This window comes from Stenella coeruleoalba (assembly GCF_951394435.1).
Source record: "Stenella coeruleoalba genome assembly, chromosome: 13".
In the NCBI taxonomy this organism is placed as follows: domain Eukaryota; kingdom Metazoa; phylum Chordata; class Mammalia; order Artiodactyla; family Delphinidae; genus Stenella; species Stenella coeruleoalba.
In genome coordinates, this window is record NC_137159.1 from 61375839 (window position 1) to 61399118 (window position 23280).

The following is a 23280-nucleotide window of genomic DNA, read 5'->3' on the forward strand; positions in this document are numbered from 1 at the left end:
ATGCTAGTATTTATAAAGGTCTTTAAATCAGGATCCTCCCCTCACCTTCTCCATCCCCCTGCCATGTCCAGAACAGCATCTTTGGATATGAACAGGAGGTGGGCACACAAAATTATAGACTATTTGCTCTTGAGGCACAATTTCAAGTGCTTCACATATAAAACCTCATTTAATTTACTGTTATTCACTCCATTTGACAGATGTGGCAACTGAGGCCCAGGGAGACCAAGGGATGCCCAAAGTTACACAGCTACTAAGTGGAGGAACTAGTTTTCAAACTGAAGTCTTTTAATCGTAGTCTATGTTCTTTTCTAATCACAAAGCCATACTACAAGTGTTTCTTCAAAGCAAAGCAAAGCAAAGCAAAACAAAACAAAATATGCAGCCACTGGACTAAAAACTACAGGACTCGGTGACAGGTCTGGACTTTAATATAACCTTTTCTTGTGGGGGAGGGGCAGCTTCGGAGGAGGGCACAAAATCTTCTGAACCCCGATTTCCTGTAGGTGGCAAATATGGACGCTTCTATATGCATAATTTTGTTGTATTTGTCCAAATCCAAAATCATTTTCCTTGTGTGTCTAGGTGTTGACTAAATAATGTCCTCTAACATTACTGACATTTCACTTACTTGAGTTTATTCTTTGTTTTTATTCTGAAAGTTCTGATGGAGGGACATGTTTTAGGCTCTCCTCCCTTCTAGCATCTAAATTCAATAAACGCCAGGTCATCACACACCAAGGGAGAAAGGCGGATTCTATTTGAAGTAATCTTATGACTGAAGAATCGTTTTTCTGGTCCACAAGGTTCCAGCTCCAACTAGGCCAATACTACTGACCAAGTAATGGCCAGAGGTGTTTCCTCTAAGTAGGAAAATGCTAAACTAAACGAACAGTGTCTTTTCTCTTTCAAATTGTGGACACTCCAATGTGGTGTTAGTTACAAAGATTACCTCTGACAATAATGCAATGAGATCTTGAATGATAGGAGGGATACGACCACATTTTCCATGATCCTTTTCTTGCAATCCTAAAATTTCTGAACTACTGAACACAGCAGAATATGATGGCTACATGCAGTCTGTGATTACACTTCCAAAATGCTCTTTCTAATGGATGGAATGATGATTCCTTTCCTAACTTTCTCTACTGCCTAGTGGGATCTTAAACAAATATTCTTTCTGAGTTTCATCAAGTCCCTGAGTATATTCTCTGCCTTTTAAAAGACAGAAACAGCTAGATTGAACCCTCCCTCCTCCTCCTGCACAAATGTACACTCTCTGAGAACAAGAGAAACCCCACGTACCATTAACACATTCAAAGACATCACAGCACTTTCCAGGTGTCCCATCTCCACGAGAGACTATGCGGGGAGTGGATCCCACCTCACACACGGGGAAACCACATAAGCCAGAGAGACACTCGCATCTGAAACCAAAGAAAAGGGAAGGAAAACCCCATGAATAAACAACAACATAGAAGTCGGGAGACCACAAACAAAGTGGCTGTGGAAAACTATTCACCCCTCTCTGTGACACTGTCCTGTTTATCTGGTGTCGCTGGGGAATGGGGAGTGGGTCCTAACATAATTGGCATTCCAAATAACTAAGGCTCATCTCCTTAGTATACGTCCAGATATTTAACGTTAACCATTTTGACAGAAATATTCCTAAAATGCATTACTTCATTTCTTACTTAACCAGACTGGTATTGAGCATAACGAACATTTTCTTGATGACTCGGGGCCATCTTTACATGCATACATTATCCTGTTACTCCAGACATCAGTGATGCTTGCACGGTCTGACACAGAATGATGCTCCTGCGTTAAATGATTCTATGTTGCTACTTGGTTGCTGTTGACCTTTAGGTGTTTTTCAGCAAATTTTCTGACTCGTCTTTCAACTAATAGGTTATTAGTTTGGCTTTTTTTTTTTTTTAATCTTCGTGATTGTGTCTAGTAGCATCCTCCTCTGGAGCTACATTAATTAATTTATAATTGTGTATAATAAAAGAAATAGATTCTGATTGAAGACCGAGGAGCTTTATAAATAAAGGGCATAAGCTTTAGCAAATGGAGTTTGTGACAGCTATCTGGAAGCTGAAAGTCTTGATGTTTTGGATCTTCTAAGCTGCATGTGTGCATTTCTCTGAATGCAAACTACCTCTGTTGGCTCTCACCCTTAACTTCAACTCCGCTGCAAAACTTGCCTGACCACAGGAAAATAAGAGGCAGGTAAATATAAGAGGAGAAAAAGATATTGTCAACTGCCTGATGTTGATGTGTCGTAATGAAATAAGAGGCAGGAAATGAGAAGCTCAGGGCAGGAGGGTGTCAGGATGTAACTGTAATACAAGGAAGGAGCAGCTAGACTCTGCCCTGGGACTCCCCTGGCAATGGAAGCGTGGGTCAGAGGGTAGAGAGGATGACTAAGGGAGTTCCCAGGTTGGCAGGAGTGAAAGGAAGACATCCTAAAAAGAGACATCCTTGCCGGAAGTATGTGGGTATTTATGTAACAGAGAGGCCAAGATCAGGGGAGGGTAACATTCCCAGCAAGGAAGAACCATTAGCACATTAATTCTGTTTTTTCCCTCTTCTTATTTGATTATTTGTTCTATTTTTCTTTGGATCTTTCATAAATTAAAATGTGACTGTTGTCCACAAGTACTTCCATAATCAGGCCTAGAGGTTTAATGACATTTATAGTTAACTGTGGAACTAAAAAGGAAACGAATTAAGTTAAAATTTACACCAAACTCCATTAAAGCCACTGGAAAGGTGTGAATATCCCCTCTCACGCTTCTTCCATGTGGGGAGATAGTTATATACAGATTATATTGGAGAAGAGGGTGTTAGGTAATTAAAGTTTTGCTGCAATGGTATTTCTGACTATGGTTTAAAATAAATGTTTGGCTGTTTTGTGTGAGCAAAGCCGGGAGCTCTTGATTCATAATCTCTATTCCTACAGAACAATCACCTTCTACAGCTGAGTAAATATGAACTGAGCTTTTAGTCCCTGGTAAGGTTATCCCACAGTCTCTCATTTTTATGTGCCTAGGCACTGCAGTTTTAAGCAGATGATCATATCCCTGTGATGTTACAGTAACAATATTTATTGCACTTGACACTCTGTACAACTTAAACTCTTCAGAGTTTACAGATTAATGGGGGTAGAGTACTGAGACGCCCCACCCTGATCCCAATATCTGGATGTCATTACAATGAAAGCATCCTACAAGAATAGCTGACTAACCTTTTTCCACATCTTTGGGAATTCCCCTTCTCTCCCACTGACGTGTTCGAGGAAATTACTTTAGGTTAAACACCAGGGAGCATACGATCAACCAATAAATACCTCCTCTGATGCCTTTCAACCCTTCAGAGACCTTTCCTCAACACTTGCGTGCCAGGCTTTCTGCTGGACCGACAGAAATCACACCAACCTGAAAACCATGACTAAGTTTGCCCTTTTTCCCGCTTTTGACATTTCATCTATTTCCCAACATTGAAACATCTCTCTTGTTTTCTCAGAGACCCATACAGGTTGTCTCCAGCATGTTGCAGAAGATCTAAAACTGCACAACTGCCTAGTGACCCATTTAGGAAAGGAAAACCCTTTAGGTTGAATTTTTATTTCTAAACGCAGAATGACTGCACACTAAAGACCCAAGATGCCCTGGTTTTGGCCGGCAGGCTTGCTCCCAGCTCCTTTCCCTTCTCTACCAGCCCCTTGGAAAGCCCTCCCTACTTACTGTCACCTTTTGATTCTTCACAGCTTCCCCGAACCTGAGACTAGCAGAGGTTCAAGACCATTAGCACCTTAATAAAGAAGGAACTTATGAAGGAATCAGAAAAGGTTAAAATCTGGGCTGTCATCAGATATCTATCGAGCAAGTATCTATTAGGTTGAGACTTCACGAAACTGCTTTCTTTGTATATCAAAAATAGTCAAATAGCAATTTCACAGAGTTCAACATAATACAACTCACGTGAGTTATTTTTCGACAGATAGTCTACACACACTCTCAGGTAACAAACGGGGGCCTCATCAGGACCCTTATTTGCCAAGGAAATTTATTATGTCTATACATAATAAAATCAAACAAAGTTTCCTATCCTGTATTTTCCACTAGAAGAGCCTAGAGGGCACTCCCCTAGAGTCTTCTTGTAGTGAGTCACTGAATTACAGAACAACTGAAGCACTCAGACAGAATCTTGCCCTCATCACCTTTTCTCTTCATTCTTATTATTTTTTTGGTCCCTCCTCCCAATCTCCCTCTTACCCTTTACCCCAATGCCTGGATAAACAGCAAGCAATGGAATGGAGAAAACATGTGGATTGGTAGCTAAGGAAACAGACTAACTTATGAGTAAATCGATGTCCACACTTACCCTTCACTTCTAAAACCTTCCCTCCTCCAACTTCTAGGTTCCGACCTGGTCTCCTCTCACCAAAGTCTCCCCTTCTCCCAGTTCATGCCACGCCCATCCTATGGCTCAGTTCTTGTACTTCTGTAGTCAGAAACCTTCAGTTACTCTTCATTTAACTGATCAACTTCTCAGCCTAGCATTCAACACTCTCAAGTCCACAGATCTTTATTCGAATTCAATCTCGCAGTATTTCTCTTCATTCTCCTGATACTACAGTCACCTTCTATTCTCCAAACAAGCCCTCCCTTTGCTGTCTTTCCACTGCTCACCCTACTCTCTCCTGAACATTCCTTATCTAGCCCTCATCTCCAGCTGTCTGTCTAGAAACCATCTGCCTTTCCAGGCCAACCTCAGATAATAGCTCCTCTCTGAAACCCCAAATACCATACTTCTCTTAGGACATCTGAAGCAGAAGTGCTAAGGGTTTTTAAAGAAAACAAATAAAATAACAATTTTACTGAGATACGATTCACATACTGTAAAATTCACCCTTTTAAAGTATACAATTCAATGGTCTTTATATTCACAGGGTTGTGCTACCATCACTGCTACCTAATTTTAGAACATTTTCATCATCTCATAAAGAAACCCTGTACTTCCCATTTATCCTCTCCCAGCCCCTGGCAACCACGAATCTCTATTCTTTCTCTATGGACCTACCTATTTTGGTCAGTTCACATAAACAGAATCATGGGCTAAGGGCTTTTCAACCTTCAACAAGAAGCAACTTGCATTTGCCATTTGCCTGAAAAATCAAGCCTATAATGTTATCCTCAGTATTAAGATAATCATCAGTCAAGGTACCAAACTAATAAATGTCTGCAGAATGTAATCACAGCTGCAGCCAGGTAGGCTGGTGAAGCTGTCTTTTTTTCTCTCTCCAGTAGGTAATGGATTCAGCTTAGTGGGCATGTGGGTGGCGGAGTACAAAGACGAACAGCACTCAGAAAAATCATCTAAGCCCCTAGAGGGCACTCCCCTCCTTAGGAGGCCCACGCTGGCTGGCTCTGCGGGCTCAAAGGCAGTGTGCACTCTCATGCATTCCCTTCCCGTCGTTTGTTTCCTGGTCTACACAGACAGTCCCAGAGTCCTAGTACAGCTTACAAGGTGCTCCCAAGTCTAGGCTCTACTTCTCCTCTAGCTTCCACATTCTACTGGCCCCTCTACATGCTCCTGCACACGTGAGTAACAATGGCAATCTGCCATTCACTGAACCCCTACACCCACTCCCGTCACTCAGCGCCCACTCCCGTCACTCAGTGCCGCAGCGCAGCGTCCACTCCCGTCACTCAGCGTCCACTCCCGTCACTCAGTGCCGCAGCGCAGCGTCCACTCCCGTCACTCAGCGCCGCAGTGCAGTGTCCACTCCCGTCACTCAGCGTCCACTCCCGTCACTCAGCGCCGCAGTGCAGTGTCCACTCCCGTCACTCAGCGTCCACTCCCGTCACTCAGCGCCGCAGTGCAGTGTCCAGTCCCGTCACTCAGTGCCGCAGCGCAGCGTCCACTCCCGTCACTCAGCGTCCACTCCCGTCACTCAGCGCCGCAGTGCAGTGTCCACTCCCGCCACTCAGTGCCGCAGCGCAGCGCCCACTCCCGTAACTCAGCGCCGCAGTGCAGCGCCCACTCCCGTCACTCAGTGCCGCAGTGTCCACTCCTGTCACTCAGCGCCGCAGTGCAGCATCCACTCCCGTCACTCAGCGCCGCAGCGCAACGTCCACTCCCGTCACTCAGTGCCGCAGCGCAGCGTCCACTCCCGTCACTCAGTGCCGCAGTGCAGCGTCCACTCCCGTCACTCAGTGCCGCAGCGCAGCGTCCACTCCCGTCACTCAGCGCCGCAGCACAGCGCCCACTCCCGTCACTCAGCGTCCACTCTCGTCACTCAGTGCCGCAGCACAGCGCCCACTCCCGTCACTCAGCGTCCACTCTCGTCACTCAGTGCCGCAGCGCAGCGTCCACTCCCGTCACTCAGCATCCACTCCCATCACTCAGTGCCGCAGCGCAGCGTCCACTCCCGTCACTCAGCGCCGCAGCGCAGCGTCCACTCCCGTCACTCAGCGTCCACTCCCGTCACTCAGCGCCGCAGCGCAACGTCCACTCCCGTCACTCAGTGCCGCAACGCAGCGTCCACTCCCGTCACTCAGTGCCGCAGCGCCCACTCCCGTCACTCAGCGCCGCAGCTCAGCGTCCACTCCCGTCACTCAGCGCCGCAGCGCAGCGTCCACTCCCGTCACTCAGCGCCGCAGCGCAGTGTCCACTCCCGTCACTCAGCGCCGCAGCGCAGCGTCCACTCCCGTCACTCAGCGTCCACTCCCGTCACTCAGTGCCGCAGCACAGCGTCCACTCCCGTCACTCAGCGCCGTAGCGCAACGTCCACTCCCGTCACTCAGCGCCGCAGCTCAGCGTCCACTGCCGTCACTCAGCGTCCACTCCCGTCACTAAGTGCCGCAGCTCAGCGTCCACTCCTGTCACTCAGCACCGCAGTGCAGCGTCCACTCCCGTCACTTAGTGCCGCAGCTCAGCGTCCACTCCCATCACTCAGCGTCGCAGCGCAGCGCCCACTCCCATCACTCAGTGCCACAGCTCAGCGCCCACTCTTCCTCAAATCCCTGCCTCTCTTTTGCCCCAGGTGAATTCCACACAGCCTTAAGGCCACCGCCCTACAAGGCTTTCTCTGACCAAAAAAGCAACCAGGATTAGTTTTCTCTCCTCTTGGAGGGGACCTGTTCCTCCTATGAAGTCAAAATCCTACTCTTTCTCCTGTGAATTCCCCTAGTGCAGGGGCATGTCTTATTTGTCTTGTAAATGAAAAAAATGAATGACATAAAGACATCCAAACAATAATCTAGAATAAACTTTTTTTTTCATGGCTAGTCAGAGGTTAGGCCATGCATTGTTTTTACAGTTTTTATGTTTATAAATTTTAAACTCAGGGCTAATTGGTGCAGTGCTTTTCAAAATCAGTCTGTGGAGGGAAAGACTATGGAATTTGTTTAGAATGCGGATTCCAGGGTACCACAGTCATGGACTGTTTCTCAGAGTCTGGGGCAGGGCTCCAGAATCTGCCCGTACAATAAGCTCTCCAGGAGACTCCACTGGAGGGAATCTGGGACCCACTTTCTGAACAACTTGCTCCTAAAGGTGCAGTGTCTCAATCGTCACAGTTTAATTTGCACATTCCGTTGGAAAAAGCTATGTACAACTAGTTTTATCATTTTAATTAGTAGCACATTTTGATTAGTAGCACTTGCTCCTGCCTGAATACAGTTGCCTATGAGTGAGAGACACATAGAGTGAAGAAGACAGTAACTTTATTTACTATCCAATACCATCCATCATCCACCAGAAAATGGATGACTGCTAGCAAGCCACTAAAACTCTGGGATGCTCAGTTTTCTTGTCCATAATACAAGATGGTTGGACCTTAATGAGCTTTCTCCAAACTATAAAATCCTGTGATTCCATTACCGTCATTCCCATCACTGCCACAGTCTGATCCCAGCTCATCCCCTTCTGCGGCTTCTCCTCGCCTGCACCCTGTCCTTGGAGCACATCACCATCTCGCCCTTCCACACCCACCTCCTCCTTACCAAGCACCTCAACCTTCAGGCCCGGCTCAAGATGGGCCTTGTCTCTGACACTGCTTTGTTTTGTTTTGTTTTGGAGGGGAATGCAGGAAAAGAAACAATATACTCAACAAGTTGAAGAATCAACAGTTTGTTTCACCAGAGTGACTAGAGAAACTGTAAAGGATGCTAAACGATAGGGAGTTAGAAGAAGACACCGTGGGGAGAGGAATCCTCTTTGCCACGCCCACCACCACTCAGCAAAGCAGCAAACTGTCAGACTCCTCATCTTCCCCAAGCAGATCCTTATTCCCTGCCCCTTCCTGGAGGGAAAACAACTCAGTGAGGCCCCTGCAAACATATCTCCCAACCCTGCATTTATTCCACATCCAAACTCAGTGTTGAGCCCTTTGAAAGGGGAGAATCACTGTCTATAAATCAAAACCAACTCTATTCAGGTGGGAAGGAAGGCTCCCTTTACACAAGAATAAATGTGGAATTAAAAGGGCAAAGCACGTGTACTACTAGGATTCCACACAGGGTAACAATGAAACTGTCAGCAAAGGAAGTTACAATGACACATAAAACATATTCTTATCCTGTAAAAAGTATTTTCAACTTTAATTATATCTGATGTACTATCTTTCTACGGATTAAATTTCTTACCTCTTTCTAGGTATGTATAAGTTTAAAAAAAAAAGAAGACTGCAAATAAAACATCCAAAACGAAATGGGTTTCCCACCTGAGGGTCCAACTATCCTGCACTCCTCCCTACGGAAGTTTCTTAGGACCACCATGCTTCTCCCGCCTCATTGTAAGATTTGCTGCTAAGTAACAAACCCTCCTTCACCCTTTCTCCTGCTCATTCCTCCTGTAATGCCTTACATTTCCACCACCCAGGGGGTTAGGCATGTGCCTTAGTTGCAGCAGCAACCACACCACCCAGCTCTAAGGATCACACGTGCCTCCTTCCAGAAGCCTCCCCGCTCCTCTTTTCACCTGTAAAACCAGAAACCCCATGTTCTTCACCACTTTCCCTTCAGAGACAACAGCAAACTCACTCTGCATTTTTGGTTGCTGTTGTCATGTTTTGCTTTTTTCTGCGGGGAGCAACTGAAGGATATGCTCCAGTACAGGGACAGTTATCAATTGAGGGCAAGTAGGTAAGATATTCCTCTTCATTTCTTACTACGCGGTACTGGCAATAATGATAAAGTCCACTGTAAGCCCTTAATGACATAGTCATTTTAGCTGCCCTCTTCCCAGCTTTCTCAAGGAGCAGATGATTATGGCTGGATCCTCAAGGCTGGCCTGTGGCTCAAGAAACTTATCCTTAGGTGCTAATTTTGAGAGAAAAGAGGTATAAATTGTAAGAAAACAGAGGCAGTGGGCCCGCATGGTTCCTGGAAGATCTATAAATTATCTTGCAGAGTCAAGCCCCACAGTAAGCAGGTGAGGTCAGGAGAAAGCAAGGGCACTTCACATCGGTTACCGCCTCCACATGACTGCTTAAAGGAGAGGAGAGTTGGGGCAGTTCCCAAGAGACTCCCTCCTGCAAGGGAGCCAGAGGCACAGACACACGGCTGGGAAGCACCCCAGGGCCCGTGCTCCTGCTGAACCGTGAGAGCTGGGATCTGGCAGGCATCCTGAACTGCACTCAGTTCAGCCCAACAAGCTGATAACCACCACATCCCAGGACAGGCAGGCTCTCTGCCTTCACCTCCCCGGGCCCGGGGGAAAGACACTGGCGTGTGCTCCCATGGTGGGCAGGACGGCAGCAGAGGGGGACAGGAGAGGTGCATGGAGACCCTGGCGGGAAAAGCAGGAAGGAGGGGAAACCGGCACGTGGCACTCTGCGAAGGAGGAGGACTGGGTCTGGTGGGGACAGGACCTTGTATCAGAGAAACGTCAGGTGTTTCCATTTCAGGGCTGGATCCGCCGACCGTATTAGAAACGGATGCTTTGGAACGTGGAATCAGCTTGCTGGTGAACATGCAGTGGTCCCGTAACTACCTGCCGAGTGTGTGCGTGTGGGAGGCGCTCAGCTGGGTAGGGCTGGGGATACGCGGGGTCCTGAGCCTCCATTTAGGAAGTCTGGTTTAGGGAGGTGTCAGATACACATAATCACAAACCAGAACACAATCGGATGGGGACTATTCTGTCTCCTCCCCGGAGCACGTGACGCACAAACACTAATGACATCAGGACTGAACCTCCTATTTGAAAATCTGGACAAATCCTCCACTGCTTGGGTGGCTAATGCTCCTTCACCTCCTCGGAGCTGCCTGCAGCCTGAGCTGCTGCTGAAAGAGCTGACTCTGAGCACACGTCCACGGGCTCCCTGTGGGCTGTCGATTCCCAGACCTCTCATCCTTGTCATCAGTGCAAAGTGCAAGGTCCTCTGGTCTCCCGTCCTCAAGGGAATGCACATCCCCACAGAGAATCGCTCTGCTTCCCAGGGACTCATCCTCCCAGGCCCACTGCTCTGCCTTCCCCACCCTTTCCTCTCTCAGCATCTGAACATCATCACAGAGTATACCACTCAAATCTGTCCTAACCTGGCTCGCCTGAAAACACTACTTCCTTACAGTGAGACCATGAATTTCCCCACACTCACCCTTCACCTGGGGTGGAAGGGAGGCAGACGGTCTCCAAGCTGACCGCCGTGGGCTAGCCCACGGAAAGCTACCGCTTTCCTCCCTCATGCAGGCCCTCCCTCTCTGTGGCTTTGCCTCCTGCCCATTTCCTACGGGGGTGGAGGTTCAGAGAATGTACTCTGACATCCGGCAGTCTTAGGTTTGAGTTCTGGCCACTGAGGAGCTGTATGACCTTGGGCAACACGTCACCCCTCCAAGCCTCACTTGTACTGCCTGTAGGATGAGGGTGATTAACGTACCCATATCTCACAGGACTGCTGTGTGGATTAAATAAACTGATATGTGAAACGTACCCAGGAAAGTGCAGGGAACACAGAAGCCCTCAACACCTGTTAGCTATTTTATGTATATCATTATAAACCGGAAGCTTCCGGGTCTATGTGGAGGAAGCAGTTTCAACATCCTGACCTCGCTTGATCTTTTGGAATCCAGTGACCCTTGCTGCCCCTCCACTTCGGCCACTTACTTTACTAGCCACAGCAATCTCAAATTTCAAGTCAGATATCCTAGTCGCCGAGCACAACGGTTCATCCCTCCTTCCAGGTCTCTCAGGCCCAAGCTCCCACTGCACCAACCCTTCAACCTCCCGAAGACATCTACTCCCAAATCTCTCCCTTTTCTTCTTAGCGTGGGCCTCATCCTGATGGCAACTCCTTAACAATACAGCCCAAACCCATGGCGTTTTACCTGAGTCACCACCTTCATGATACTTCTAAATTTCCTGCCCCTTTAACCTCCATCCATATCTTGTCTCTCAACACCAACCCCAAGTCAGTTACACCCAGAGACGGCAAACCTGTCTTCATTCAAAGGGAAGTGGGATATTGCAGACAACTCTAGAGGGTCTGTGCCCTCTGAAGGGGCTTCACTACTCACCCCATGCAGAAACGCACAGTTGCTACACCTTTCAACTGCTCAAGAGAAGCCAGAGTTTTAAGTCAAGCATCCCAGGTTTTAAATGCTGATGACTAATTTAAAGATGGCAAAAAAAAAAAAAGGCAAATCAAAGAAAACATGTCTTGGGGTCAAATTCAGCCCAAAGGCTGCCAACTGCAAATACCCAAGTTGTTGATGACTGGTGGAGAGAAAAAAAAAAAAAGGGTACACACTCAGCAGTAGCTATTCCACCTCTTCAACACTGGAGTCCCTCACCTGTCCAAAGACCTCCATTCATCCCTAAGGATCATTCTACCAACTAGAGGCACAAAGAGCTGATGCTGTGTGTATATGTGTGAGTAGGGGAGTGTGAGTGGGCACAGATGGGAAGTGTCCATCAAACAAGGGGAAGTGGGGATGGAGGGAAAGACATTTCAGGAAGAGGAAAGAACCTACTTACATCTACAGGGCAAGAAAGAATATAGTGTTTTAGGTTGGAGCAAATGGTTCAGCCACCAGGAGCATATGCTGTGGTGGGATTTGGGACTAGAGGATACTGTGGGGGAACTTGCAGGAGACATGGCTAGTGAGATAGGCCAGAGCTGGTTAACAAGGGGCCTTGCATACCATACTAAGAAGTATCTTTAATTGAAAGCAATAAGAAAGTAATAAATATCTTGAACAAGTGATGGAGTCTTGCCAAGGGATGATTATCTAAGAAAAAACCAACACTGTCATGAATTCCATTTTTCTTGAATCATAAAGATAGGCAGGATTAGTGGTAATATTTTTTCCTTTTTCTTTCTTTTTTTTTTTACTGAAGTGTAGTTGACTTTTTTTTTTAAAACATCTTTATTGGAGTATAATTGCTTTAAAATGTTAAGTTTCTGCTGTGTAACAAAGTGAGTCAGCTATACGTATACATGTATCCCCATATCCCCTCCCTCTTGCGTCTCCCTCCCACCCTCCCTATCCCACCCCTCTAGGTGGTCACAAAGCACCGAGCTGATCTCCCTGTGTGATGCGGCCGCTTCCCACTAGCTATCTGTTTTACACTTGGTAGTGTGCATATGTCATTGCTACTCTCTCACTTCATCCCATCTTACCCTTCCCCCTCCCCGTGTCCTCAAGTCCATTGTCTATGCCTGCATCTTTATTCCTGTCCTGCTCCTAGGTTCTTCAGAACCCTTTTTTTTTTTTTTTTAAGATTCCATATATATGTGTCAGCATACGGTATTTGTTTTTCTCTTTCTGACTTACTTCACTGTGTATGACAGACTCTATGTCCATCCACCTCACTACAAATAACTCAATTTTGTTTCTTTTTATGGCTGAGTGATATTCCATTGGATATATGTGCCACATCTTCTTTATCCATTCATCTGTCGGTGGACACTTAGGTTGCTTCCGTGTCCTGGCTATTGTAAATAGTGCTGCAATGAACATTGTGGTACATGACTCTTTCTGAAGTATGGTTTTCTCAGGGTATATGCCCAGTAGTGGGATTGCTGGGTTGTATGGTAGTTCTACTTTTAGTTTCTTAAGGAAACTCCATATTGTTCTCCATAGTGGTTGTATCAATTTACATTCCCACCAACAGTGCAAGAGGGTTCCCTTTTCTAGTGGTAATGTTTTAAGTTGCAAGACACATTAAAAGTTTAAAAATCAATGACCACAATAGCCTAGAATGCCCTTTCCTCTTTCTCCATCTGGTGAACTCTGACTCATTCTTAAAGACTGAGCTCAAAAGTCAAATCCAACAGTTTTCCAAATAGGATCTCTTTGCTCTGTGAGCTTACTGTTTTTTGCACACTGCTATCTCTAAAGCACGTAGCCCTCTAAATTGCATTGTTTTCTACATGTTTGCCTTTCCTTTATTTATTTATTAATTTTAACATCTTTATTGGAGTATAATTGCTTTACAATGGAGTGTTAGTTTCTGCTTTATAACAAAGTGAATCAGCTATACATATACATATATCCCCATATCTCCTCCTTCTTGTGTCTCCCTCCCACCCTCCCTATCCCACCCTTCTAGGTGGTCACAAAGCACCGAGCTGATCTCCCTGTGCTATGCGGCTGCTTCCCACTAGCTATCTATTTTACATTTGGTAGTATATATAAGTCCATGCCACTCTCTCACTTCGTCATAGCTTACCCTTCCCCCTCCCAGTGTTCTCAAGTCCATTCTCTACGTCTGTGTCTTTATTCCTGTCCTGCCCCTAGATTCTTCATAACCATTTTTTTTTTAAGATTCCACATATATGTGTTAGCATACGGTATTTGTTTTTCTCTTTCCGACTTACTTTACTCTGTATGGCAGACTCTAGGTCCATCCACCTCACTACAAATAACACAATTTCGTTTCTTTTTATGGCTGAGTAATATTCCACTGTATACACGTGCCACATCTTCTTTCTCCAGAGAAGATATACAGATTGCCAACAAACACATGAAAGAATGCTCAACATCACTAATCATTAGAGAAAGGCAAATCAAAACAACTATGAGGTATCACCTCACATGGTCAGAATGGCCATCATCAAAAAATCTAGAAACAATAAATGCTGGAGAGGGTGTGGAGAAAAGGGAACCCTCCTGCACTGTTGGTGGGAATGTAAATTGATACAGCCACTATGGAGAACAGTATGGAGGTTCCTTAAAAAACTAAAAATAGAACTACCATACGACGACCCAGCAATCCCACTACTGGGCGTATACACTGAGAAAACCATAATTCAAAAAGAGTCATGTACCACAATATTCACCGCAGCACTATTTACAATAGCCAGGACATGGAAGCAACCTAAGTGTCCATCGACAGATGAATGGATAAGGAAGATGTGGCATGTATATGCCTTTCCTTTAGATGGTAAGCTCCTTGACATCAGTGTCTACATCTTATTCCTACAAGGTTAGCATAACATCCAGCACATGATAAACACTCGAATATTTGTTCTCCACACAGACTAAAAACACTGTAGGATTCTGATGCTAGGACTTGCCACAGTTTAACCATCTATAAATTTAACCAAAAGCATATACTGTGGTAGGCAATGATGAGATTGAGACTTACAAGGTGCAACCTTGTCCTCAAAAAAGTACACAATCTAATGTCTTAGGAAGTGTCATAAGAGTATTCAAGAATCCATGATCTAGTTATGGAGATCAGAGTACTCCATCATCTTATCGTAAGAGTCATGACATACAAACAAAGGCAAAATCAGGAAAGGTTCATTTAAACTGCACTTGTCTGTGTGATACATTCACAAGAGACTAACTGAGCATCAAGTCCAAGAGAAACCAGCTGCCTCCACCTTCAGGGTTGCAGTCAAGCAGTTAAACATCTGCTGGGCAAATATAACCCTGAACCCTCTGCACTCTGTGTCCACACAGTAATGAGTCTTATCACTTACATCCCACGTAAAGGTGCAGATGAAGAGTAAAATATAGTACACCAAATTTGGGGTTGCTTCTGGTATTTCCAGAAGAGGTATGATTTGAATATGCTAGATTTGCTTATTAGTTACGTAAATACCTTCACAAAACATTTTTGCAGAACTGTCTGGAGCTGTTCTCCCGTTCAGCTGTGTCATGATGATGATGATTTCAAATGAGGGTGGGTGGGGAAAGCCCTCTGAGGTTCAATATTATCCAGGCTGTGCACTCCACTTTCCAACCTAATCGAAAGTCTTATGGAATTCAGCTGAGTTACTCTCTTTGAGCGAGGGTCAGAAGGCCGTGTCTTTATCATCTGGTGATGGCCAGGCTCACTCAGATCAAACTGAAAGCCTCTGAGTGAGAGCCCTGAGCTTTGTTTCAGGACTGAAACAAATATAAACTAAGACTAGACACTGGTCTAATGTATGGTGAAACGCCAAAGACATAAGGCACTAGTATAGGAAGTGCAGGGCTTCCACATCTGAAGTGAATTATTGACAAATTAAACTCTCTACTAGGGAGATAGTTCATCTCCAATGGGCAAGGGCTTTACTTCTAGGAAAGCATATTTTCTTCATTCTGGGGATAAGTCCAATAATAACATGGAATTCCTACAATTATTTTGTTTTAAAAACATCAGAGTTTAATATAGACTCTGGCTTTTTTCGTCATGAGTTGACTTGCTCTTTTGGGCCAAAAATTACTGTGACAGAGGGCAACAGAATAGATGTTCTTTTCTTAGTTGAGAAAGAAGGGCTTCAAATATATTTCCAAATTTTTCTGCATGTGTTTAGAAACAGAGAGAATGCTACCATGACAGCATGTCAAGAGTCAGGAATGTTTTAAATCTGTGCTATGCTAACCCGTATTTTACATATTGGATAACTTACTTTTATTTATTCCCCAAAAGCAGCTGGATAATTATTCAAATTAAAGGGAACAACCAAAAAATGAACTGAATTAGAGATATTTGTCTACTAAAAGATTAATCTTACCAAAAAACCCCCAAAACTGTTATTAAGTGCCGTCTTCTTCAAGACAAGGTCTTGGGAACAGATGGACATGATAATTCATTACAAGAGTCTTAATTTGATAAAGTACTTTTGAAAATGAATATTCAGGGATAATTTCCACTGGTTAGTTTCCATAAGCATGATACATGCAACTTAATTACCTAGCACACTGTTAAGAGCATAGGGATCTACAATAACTGTTACTTGATGATCTAAAGAACTTAACACCATCTCAAAGAACTAAGGGGGGGCTCCCTGAGCTTTGAAAAGGAACCTGCCTTTTCTGAGCCACATGCAGGAAGTTTCTGGCTTTGACATCCGTGTCTGGTTGGGCTGATGTGCCCTGTGATGACAGTCTTGTCCTCCGTGTTCCTGACCCTTGTGTAATCCTCCCGCCCACCCTCTGGCCCCTCAACACCCTCCTAAAGGCGTCAAGCAGCAGAATGATAGGCTGAGGCTCTGGAGTCAAGACTTGACTGGGGAGCTCTGGAAAGCTGAATCACCCAAGTGTAAGTGTAGCAGCAAAGTCTTGACACTGTCCCTCCAACACTATTACTCAAAAGCGGAGAGATGTTAATGGAGCAGAGGGATACAATGGGACTTCTCTGTAAGATCATACCTGTAGATTCCAAGCTTTGAAACTACAGGCAAATATGGAGGGATATGAAAAATGATCATCAGTGATTCTGTGTGTGTGTGTCTGTGTGTTCCCTTCTTATTACCTTCCAAAGGTCTGCGACTTCTCTGAGACTGGCAGAGGTAATATTTTTAAGGTAATGAGTTCCTTCAAGCCTTGTCCCTATCTTATTCATTACCACCAAGCCCAGTGTTCTCTGTCTTCCATGAGGTTCTCAATGAGTCTTGGCCATTTAACTGAGCATTTCCAAATCTGCACCTTGTTTTCACTCACTGTAGCTTTGTGGTTAGATTAATTTTTTTTAATTAATTAATTTTGGGGGGGCTGTGTTGGGTCTTTGTTGCTGCGCGCTGGCTTTCTCTAGTTGCGGTGAGTGGGGGCTACTCTTTGTCGCGGTGCGCAGGCTTCTCACTGTGGTGGCTTCTCTTGTTGCGGAGCACGGGCTCTAGGCGCGTGGGCTTCAGTAGTTGTGGCACACGGGCTCAGTAGTTGTGGCTCACGGGCTCTAGAGCGCAGGCTCAGTAGTTGTGGCGCATGGGCTTAGCTGCTCTGCAGCATGTGGGATCTTCCTGGACCAGGGCTCGAACCCGTGTCCCCTGCATTGGCAGGCAGATTCTTAACCACTGTGCCACGAAGGAAGTCCCGTGGTTAGATTAATTTTGCTGTAACTCAAGTGCTTCTGAAAGGAAAAGACAACCTGCCAAAGATTCCATTCTGTTGGCTTCAGCAGGGATGAGTCAATTTCAGGCTATAAATTCTGAAACCCCGGAAAGCTTTTCTAAATATCTACATCCAGTCACAAGAAACATCGTGCAGCAATCTGCTAAGACTCTATTATTGTAATACAATACAGTACCAACAAGACAAATTTTCTTGAGAGCACAGAGAAATCAGGATGGAGGAATGGGAACTAAGCATCCTAGATTTTCAACCTGAAGCAGCAGAGTATGACTATCTAGATGTTGTGGTAAAGGAAAAAAAATTCATGACCTTCGTTCTGGTCATGGGCTGTATATCTGATGTATCTTTCTGATACAATAGGGTTAGGCATCCCTCCTTTTTTCTTGTTTCCTTTCCTGGAATTACAGTGTTTGTAGCTGTTAAAATATGACACAGTATGAGTGAGAAATTGTCTTCTAAGGTCAATGTCTTACAAGACAGAAATAAAACTGAGGCTCAAACAAAGAAAAGGAACTTAACTCAGTAGACCATTTTTTATTTTAAGAGACATAGAAAGAAATGGTGTAATCATAAAGTTAGGAACAGAATCTAAACCTCTTCCACAAATATAATGCTCTCTGTGTGTATATACAAGTTAGTGTGAAATAAAGAAAAATGCAATAAAAATATGGAGACGCTGCATAAAGAGGAGTGACAGGGAAGAGAGACAAAGACAGACTTTACCTTAAGGGAAGTGGGGTAGCAATAGGTGGGGAAAGACAGGTACAAATACTGGTGTGGGAGCCAGCCAGCAGCCATGCACAGGCTGATGGGAGTTCATGGTGGTGAGCATGCAGGGGTACGAGGATGCCACACCCAGCACGCTCCCCACAACGTACCCAGAAAGGCAGGCGGACAGGCAGAGATATCCACATTCTATGAGAAAGCAGTTTAACACAGTAAGTCCTTATCTTATGGATTCAGTCTTTGGCCACACAGTCTCTGCTCCTGCTATATAAGGGGCTATCTATTTACAGATATTAAAAAAAAACAACAACAACTAACTAGCAATATTCAACTAGCCATTAACCAACAGGCAATCTATTTTGTTGGATTACCACTCAGTTTTCACAATTCAACCAGTTCTGAGCATCCTGGTTTAAATTATTAGTCTAAGAAAAAATTATTATTATTATTTCATTTTGCCTTTCCTATTTTTTTTAAAAAGAAAATGGAAAAAAAAGAAAAAGTAACCGTAATTCTTTTATGACTTCCTTTGGACTTTATCCCCTTCATGATGAAAACCATATATCTCTCCCATTATCTTCTGAGTTCTGGGATTTTCTAAAATTTCCCTTCTCATTTCTTTCTCAGGAGTCTCCTGTCACCAGCAGATTGGGGTGTTTTTTTTTTCCCCTCTCTAAAGGGTTTGGGAAAAGTCAAAAAATTCAAATTTAAGTAGAAGCTACTTTTGAGATCATCAAATCCCTCCTCCCCTCCTTCTCTCTCAGGTAAGAAAACAGACGCAGATGTTGTGAGGCTTGTCCAGATTCATGCAGAAGTGGACCTGGATTCTAGAACTCAGTATCCAGGCACAGGTTTTTTCTGCATAGCACCAGGTGGCGTGTGAAGGAGTATTCTTTAGCTGCTGAACGGTCTACTCACATGTACACATTTGCCCACGCACTACACTGTAAAAGCAAGTGTATGACATGGAATGTTAGGTCCCCTGAGTGGTGGGGCCGGAGAGGGGCTTTGGGGAGTGAGCTCAGGACCACAGCAGTGCGGTGCTAGCTGGTGATTTGTGCTCACAAAGCCTGGCTCTGCCACTCAGCGGGCAGGACCCTTCCTGAAACGGGAGAGCCATACAACCTGCCTCCTGTGGGTGGGGCAGCGCTGGGATTCAAGTTCAGCTACATTTTCACTGGAACTGTACTCAGAATCTAATGTGCTCAAGACATTCTATTAAACGTTTTAGAGAAAACCAAAGTCACATAACAGTCAATATTTTAGCCTACAGATAATCTAAAATTTTTAATTATTTTGGACTAAGAAGAAAAAGTTAAAAATGCTTCCAAATCTTGATTTCAAAATAAAAGAGGATTTTCAGTATAGTCTCAGAAAGCAAGAGATATAAATGTTCTGGAAGAGAATCAGACCCTTTAGTCAGAGAGAGGCTGCAGACAGGAGAGAGCTTGGGAACCTGGCTTGATACACTGCACACAACCCAGGAGAAACCCTATTTTAAGTTTTTCAACGTTATAAACACTGACTTAATTTATTTCCACCTCAAAATAACTGGATTGGACTTTTCTAAATAACTATTAAGGAATGGATATTTAGAGACAGAAATTGAAAACAGAATGTTTCAGAACAAAAAGTTGGGGACAAATCTCATTAAAATAAATTTAGAATGGGTGACTGTCAATAACATATTATATTCATTCATCTTCTTAATAAAAACATAAGAACAATTACATAACAAAGCAAAAGGCATAAGGATATTGAAACACTCATTTGACTTACGGTAAAAGGGAATAGAGTAAAGGTATTACTTTTTAGATTTTTAACTAGTTGACTTCTCCCCTGTGAACCTGTATCTAAAAAGCCTGGTGAAAAATTACAGAGGCAAAGAGAAAACTCTGTAAAATGCAGCACATACATCGGGGATAGCAAAGGGTGAGGAGTGCAGAGAAAAAACAAAACAAAACATGATCTGGGAGCTTTCTTCTTAATAAACAGTCTAAGCTGGCCGACACAGGAGGACATGGGATGCACAGAGGTACAGCGCAGGCTGGATCTACCCTCCAACCACACCTGGTGGGTATATTTCTCTCAGACAACCATCCATTCCAGAATCAACCATTACCAAGGGAATTACTATGTACATCTTTGAAAGTTTGGGTTTTTTTCTGTTTGTTTTAAAAATTGACCTGGTTTTATCAGGCAGTCTTATGGCGTCCAAAAATGGCATTCCCTGTTGTGTGATGAGAGAAAACCAAGATTAACTAGATAGTCACAACATTCCATAAGGAGAGGAGTTAAAAATAATGACTGGCTAAATGATGCTTAAAGTTGAGGTGGTGCTCAGAGGCTCCTAAATCATTTATCTACTCCCAGGTGAACTGCTGACTGGCAAGTGAAGGGAGAAGCAGAAACAGAGCAGCTGAGAGAAAGGAGGGCCCTGAGTCCCAGGGCCAGAAGGACATTTAGTCTTTGGAAAGAAGGTCGCAGAGCTGCAACACTCCACCAACGTTCGACCATTAGAAAATGAAACCTAAGGAGGCCCCTATTTTGATGACATGTATGTTATGGTGGATTAAAAATGGTCACAGGGCTTCCCTGGTGGCGCAGTGGTTGAGAGTCCACCTGCCGATGCAGGGGACACGGGTTCGTGCCCCGGTCCGGGAAGATCCCACATGCCACGGAGCGGCTGGGCCCGTGAGCCATGGCCGCTGAGCCTGCGCGTCTGGAGCCTGTGCTCGGCAACGGGAGAGGCCACAACAGTGAGAGGCCTGTGTACCGCAAAAAAAAAAAAAGTCACAAATTCTTCGCAGCTTCTCCCATCAAGAGGTGGAATCCACTGCCCCACACTTTGAACCAAGGCTCTCCCTGTGAACTGCTTACACTATCAGAATGCAGTGGAGGTCATGCTGTGTGACTTCCAAGTTCTTGGTCTCTTTTAAGGCTTTGCTGCTTCCTCCCTTGCTTCTGCCATCACACAGAGGAGCCAGGATGAAGGACCACACAGGGGGTGACAGGCGTTTCCAGCCAGATATGTGAGAATGATGCCACCGTAGACCATCTAGCCCCAGATGACCCACCAGCCTACAGAAGAACCTCCCAGTTAAAACACTGAGGCATGAGAAATAATAAATCTTCATTGTTTTAAGCAACTACTTTTGGGGGTGTCTTGTTACACAGCAATGTGTAACTGAAACATGGGTATATTGTGTTAATATGTACTATGCTGATATAAACAAACATGATGGTGAGATATAAATTCATATTCTTTAATATATTTCCTGAACTTAAAAACAACAACAGAACATTGTACAAAAAAAAAAACAAAAAAACTGCACTGGAGAGTATAGGGCTTTGAATCAAAGAACCTGGGCTGAAGACTTGGACCTGCTCTGTCCCTTGTACCAAAAAACATTTGTGATCTTGCACAAGTCACTTATTCTCTCAACCTCTGTTTTCATATCCATAAGTTTCTCATGGAGTCAGAAAGATGACAAAATGAGGGCAGCAAAAGTAAAAAATGCTTTGTAAACAGCAAGGTACAAGTTTAAGCTGTCACTGTTACTGCCACCTAGATGTTACTTAAAGACTTTCCTGTTTTTCCTTCCCTGCAAAGATATCATTTGATTTGACATAACTTTCTCTTTGTGAGTTTCCTTTTCCATGGAGGCACTGGCATGCACACATGCACACATGTACAAAGGGTCTTGCAAAGACCATGAGGTGTCATGAGCCCCATGGACAGTCCCATTTTTCCTTTTTGTCATCATGCAGGGTTCAGGCCCAGTTTAAGGCCCAGAGCCACTAAGTCTCATTCCTTTTCACTATCTCCTGAAAGGTATGATGAGCTGCCATACACCTCACAACATATTCTAGCACCAACAGAAGAGAAGAGGATGAAAAGAATTAGCAGAGTGCTTGGACACCTAAACCAAGTTGAGGGAAGGAAGACTTTAAAATGATAATTCTATCACAAAGAATTATATCTAAACAGGATGAAGTTTAGGAGAAAGGACAGCAAAAGAGGGGACAATGAAGGATGGGCCATTAAGAAAACACAGAGACTCAGCAAGGGGAGAAGGACTAACGTATCCTTAGAAAGGGCAGAGGTGGGTGGGAGAACCAGTACTTGTCAGGCATGGAAGTGGAAAGAGATATCCATGCACCATAAGGACATCTGGAGGGGAGTATCTATCACTTGGAAGAGCTCAGCTCATGTTCCATGAACGAATGAATAACTGAATGAATAAATGAACTGAGAACAGGCAACTCAAAAGAAAATTCACCAAGTGAGCAAGTACTTACACCCAAACAGGGCAGTCAGGGGCCTTAATGGGTGACACAGTCTCACTGGGAATGGCAATTCCATTTGGATGGTAATGAAGGAGGGAGGGATTTATTCTTTAAGATGAGGGCAGAATGTCCACAAATTCCTTTTTTAGTCCATGCAAATATAATAAGTCCTACAAAAAAGGGGCTGTGACTTCCACCTAAGGTAAACCTCTAATGCTAAAGTTTCCAATATTTTACCTTACTCTGTCCTGACTATAAAGGGCTTTTCCCCCTGAATTCGCCACACAATCAGTTTTGATCTCAAATGGCTCTAATTTCTTAACAGTGCTCTTTATAAATACACTGGTAAAGGTCAAGTCATCATAACAGGGCTTTGCGTATTCTAAAATGCTCTTCTTTATACCTAATCATGGTCTCAAAGAGAAAACCTTTGACGTGGATCACACACAACGATAAAGTTGGGTAGTTCTCTTCTCTTAAAATACTACCAGTATTACAACATATGAGGCTCTCTTCTTTTCATTTCCACTTTCACGTGATTGTTTGGGTTTTTATTCTCTTATCAAAGTATGACCTGTCTGTCATCCTCCTTAATAAGTGGGAACCCATTTAATATGCTCAACTAGGTTAAGTCACAGTCTGAGTGTATTCTGCATTACTGATTCATTCATAATTAATGCATACACAGAGGAAAAGAAAGAAGACACAATTCCTGACCTGTAGAAATGTCCTTTAGCTGGTGAGACAAGACTTTACCCATGTTAACAGTTACATAACAATGCAAGGAAGTATATGATTAATTGGCAACATGGACAGGATATGTTGGGAGTACCTAGGGAGTGAGACGGGTGTTGGCTGAAGAACAAAGACCTTGTGGATAAAGTAGAATTTAACTGGGAGTCCTGCAGGATGAACAATACTATTAGAAAAGGTAGAATGGAGAGATAAAGACATCTCATGCTTT

At 44.3% G+C, this 23280-nt stretch overlaps 1 protein-coding gene across 6 annotated transcripts in view; it reads right to left on the reverse strand.

Annotated features, from left to right (window-relative positions):
- Window positions 1–23280, reverse strand: part of CRIM1 (cysteine rich transmembrane BMP regulator 1) — a 208055-nt gene that overhangs the window by 84899 nt on the left and 99876 nt on the right. For all 6 annotated transcript variants that reach the window (XM_079940082.1, XM_079940085.1, XM_079940084.1 and 3 more), the window contains one exon: window positions 1306–1427. In XM_079940082.1, coding sequence (XP_079796208.1) covers window positions 1306–1427 — 122 coding nt within the window. The remainder of the gene's footprint in view (window positions 1–1305; window positions 1428–23280) is intronic.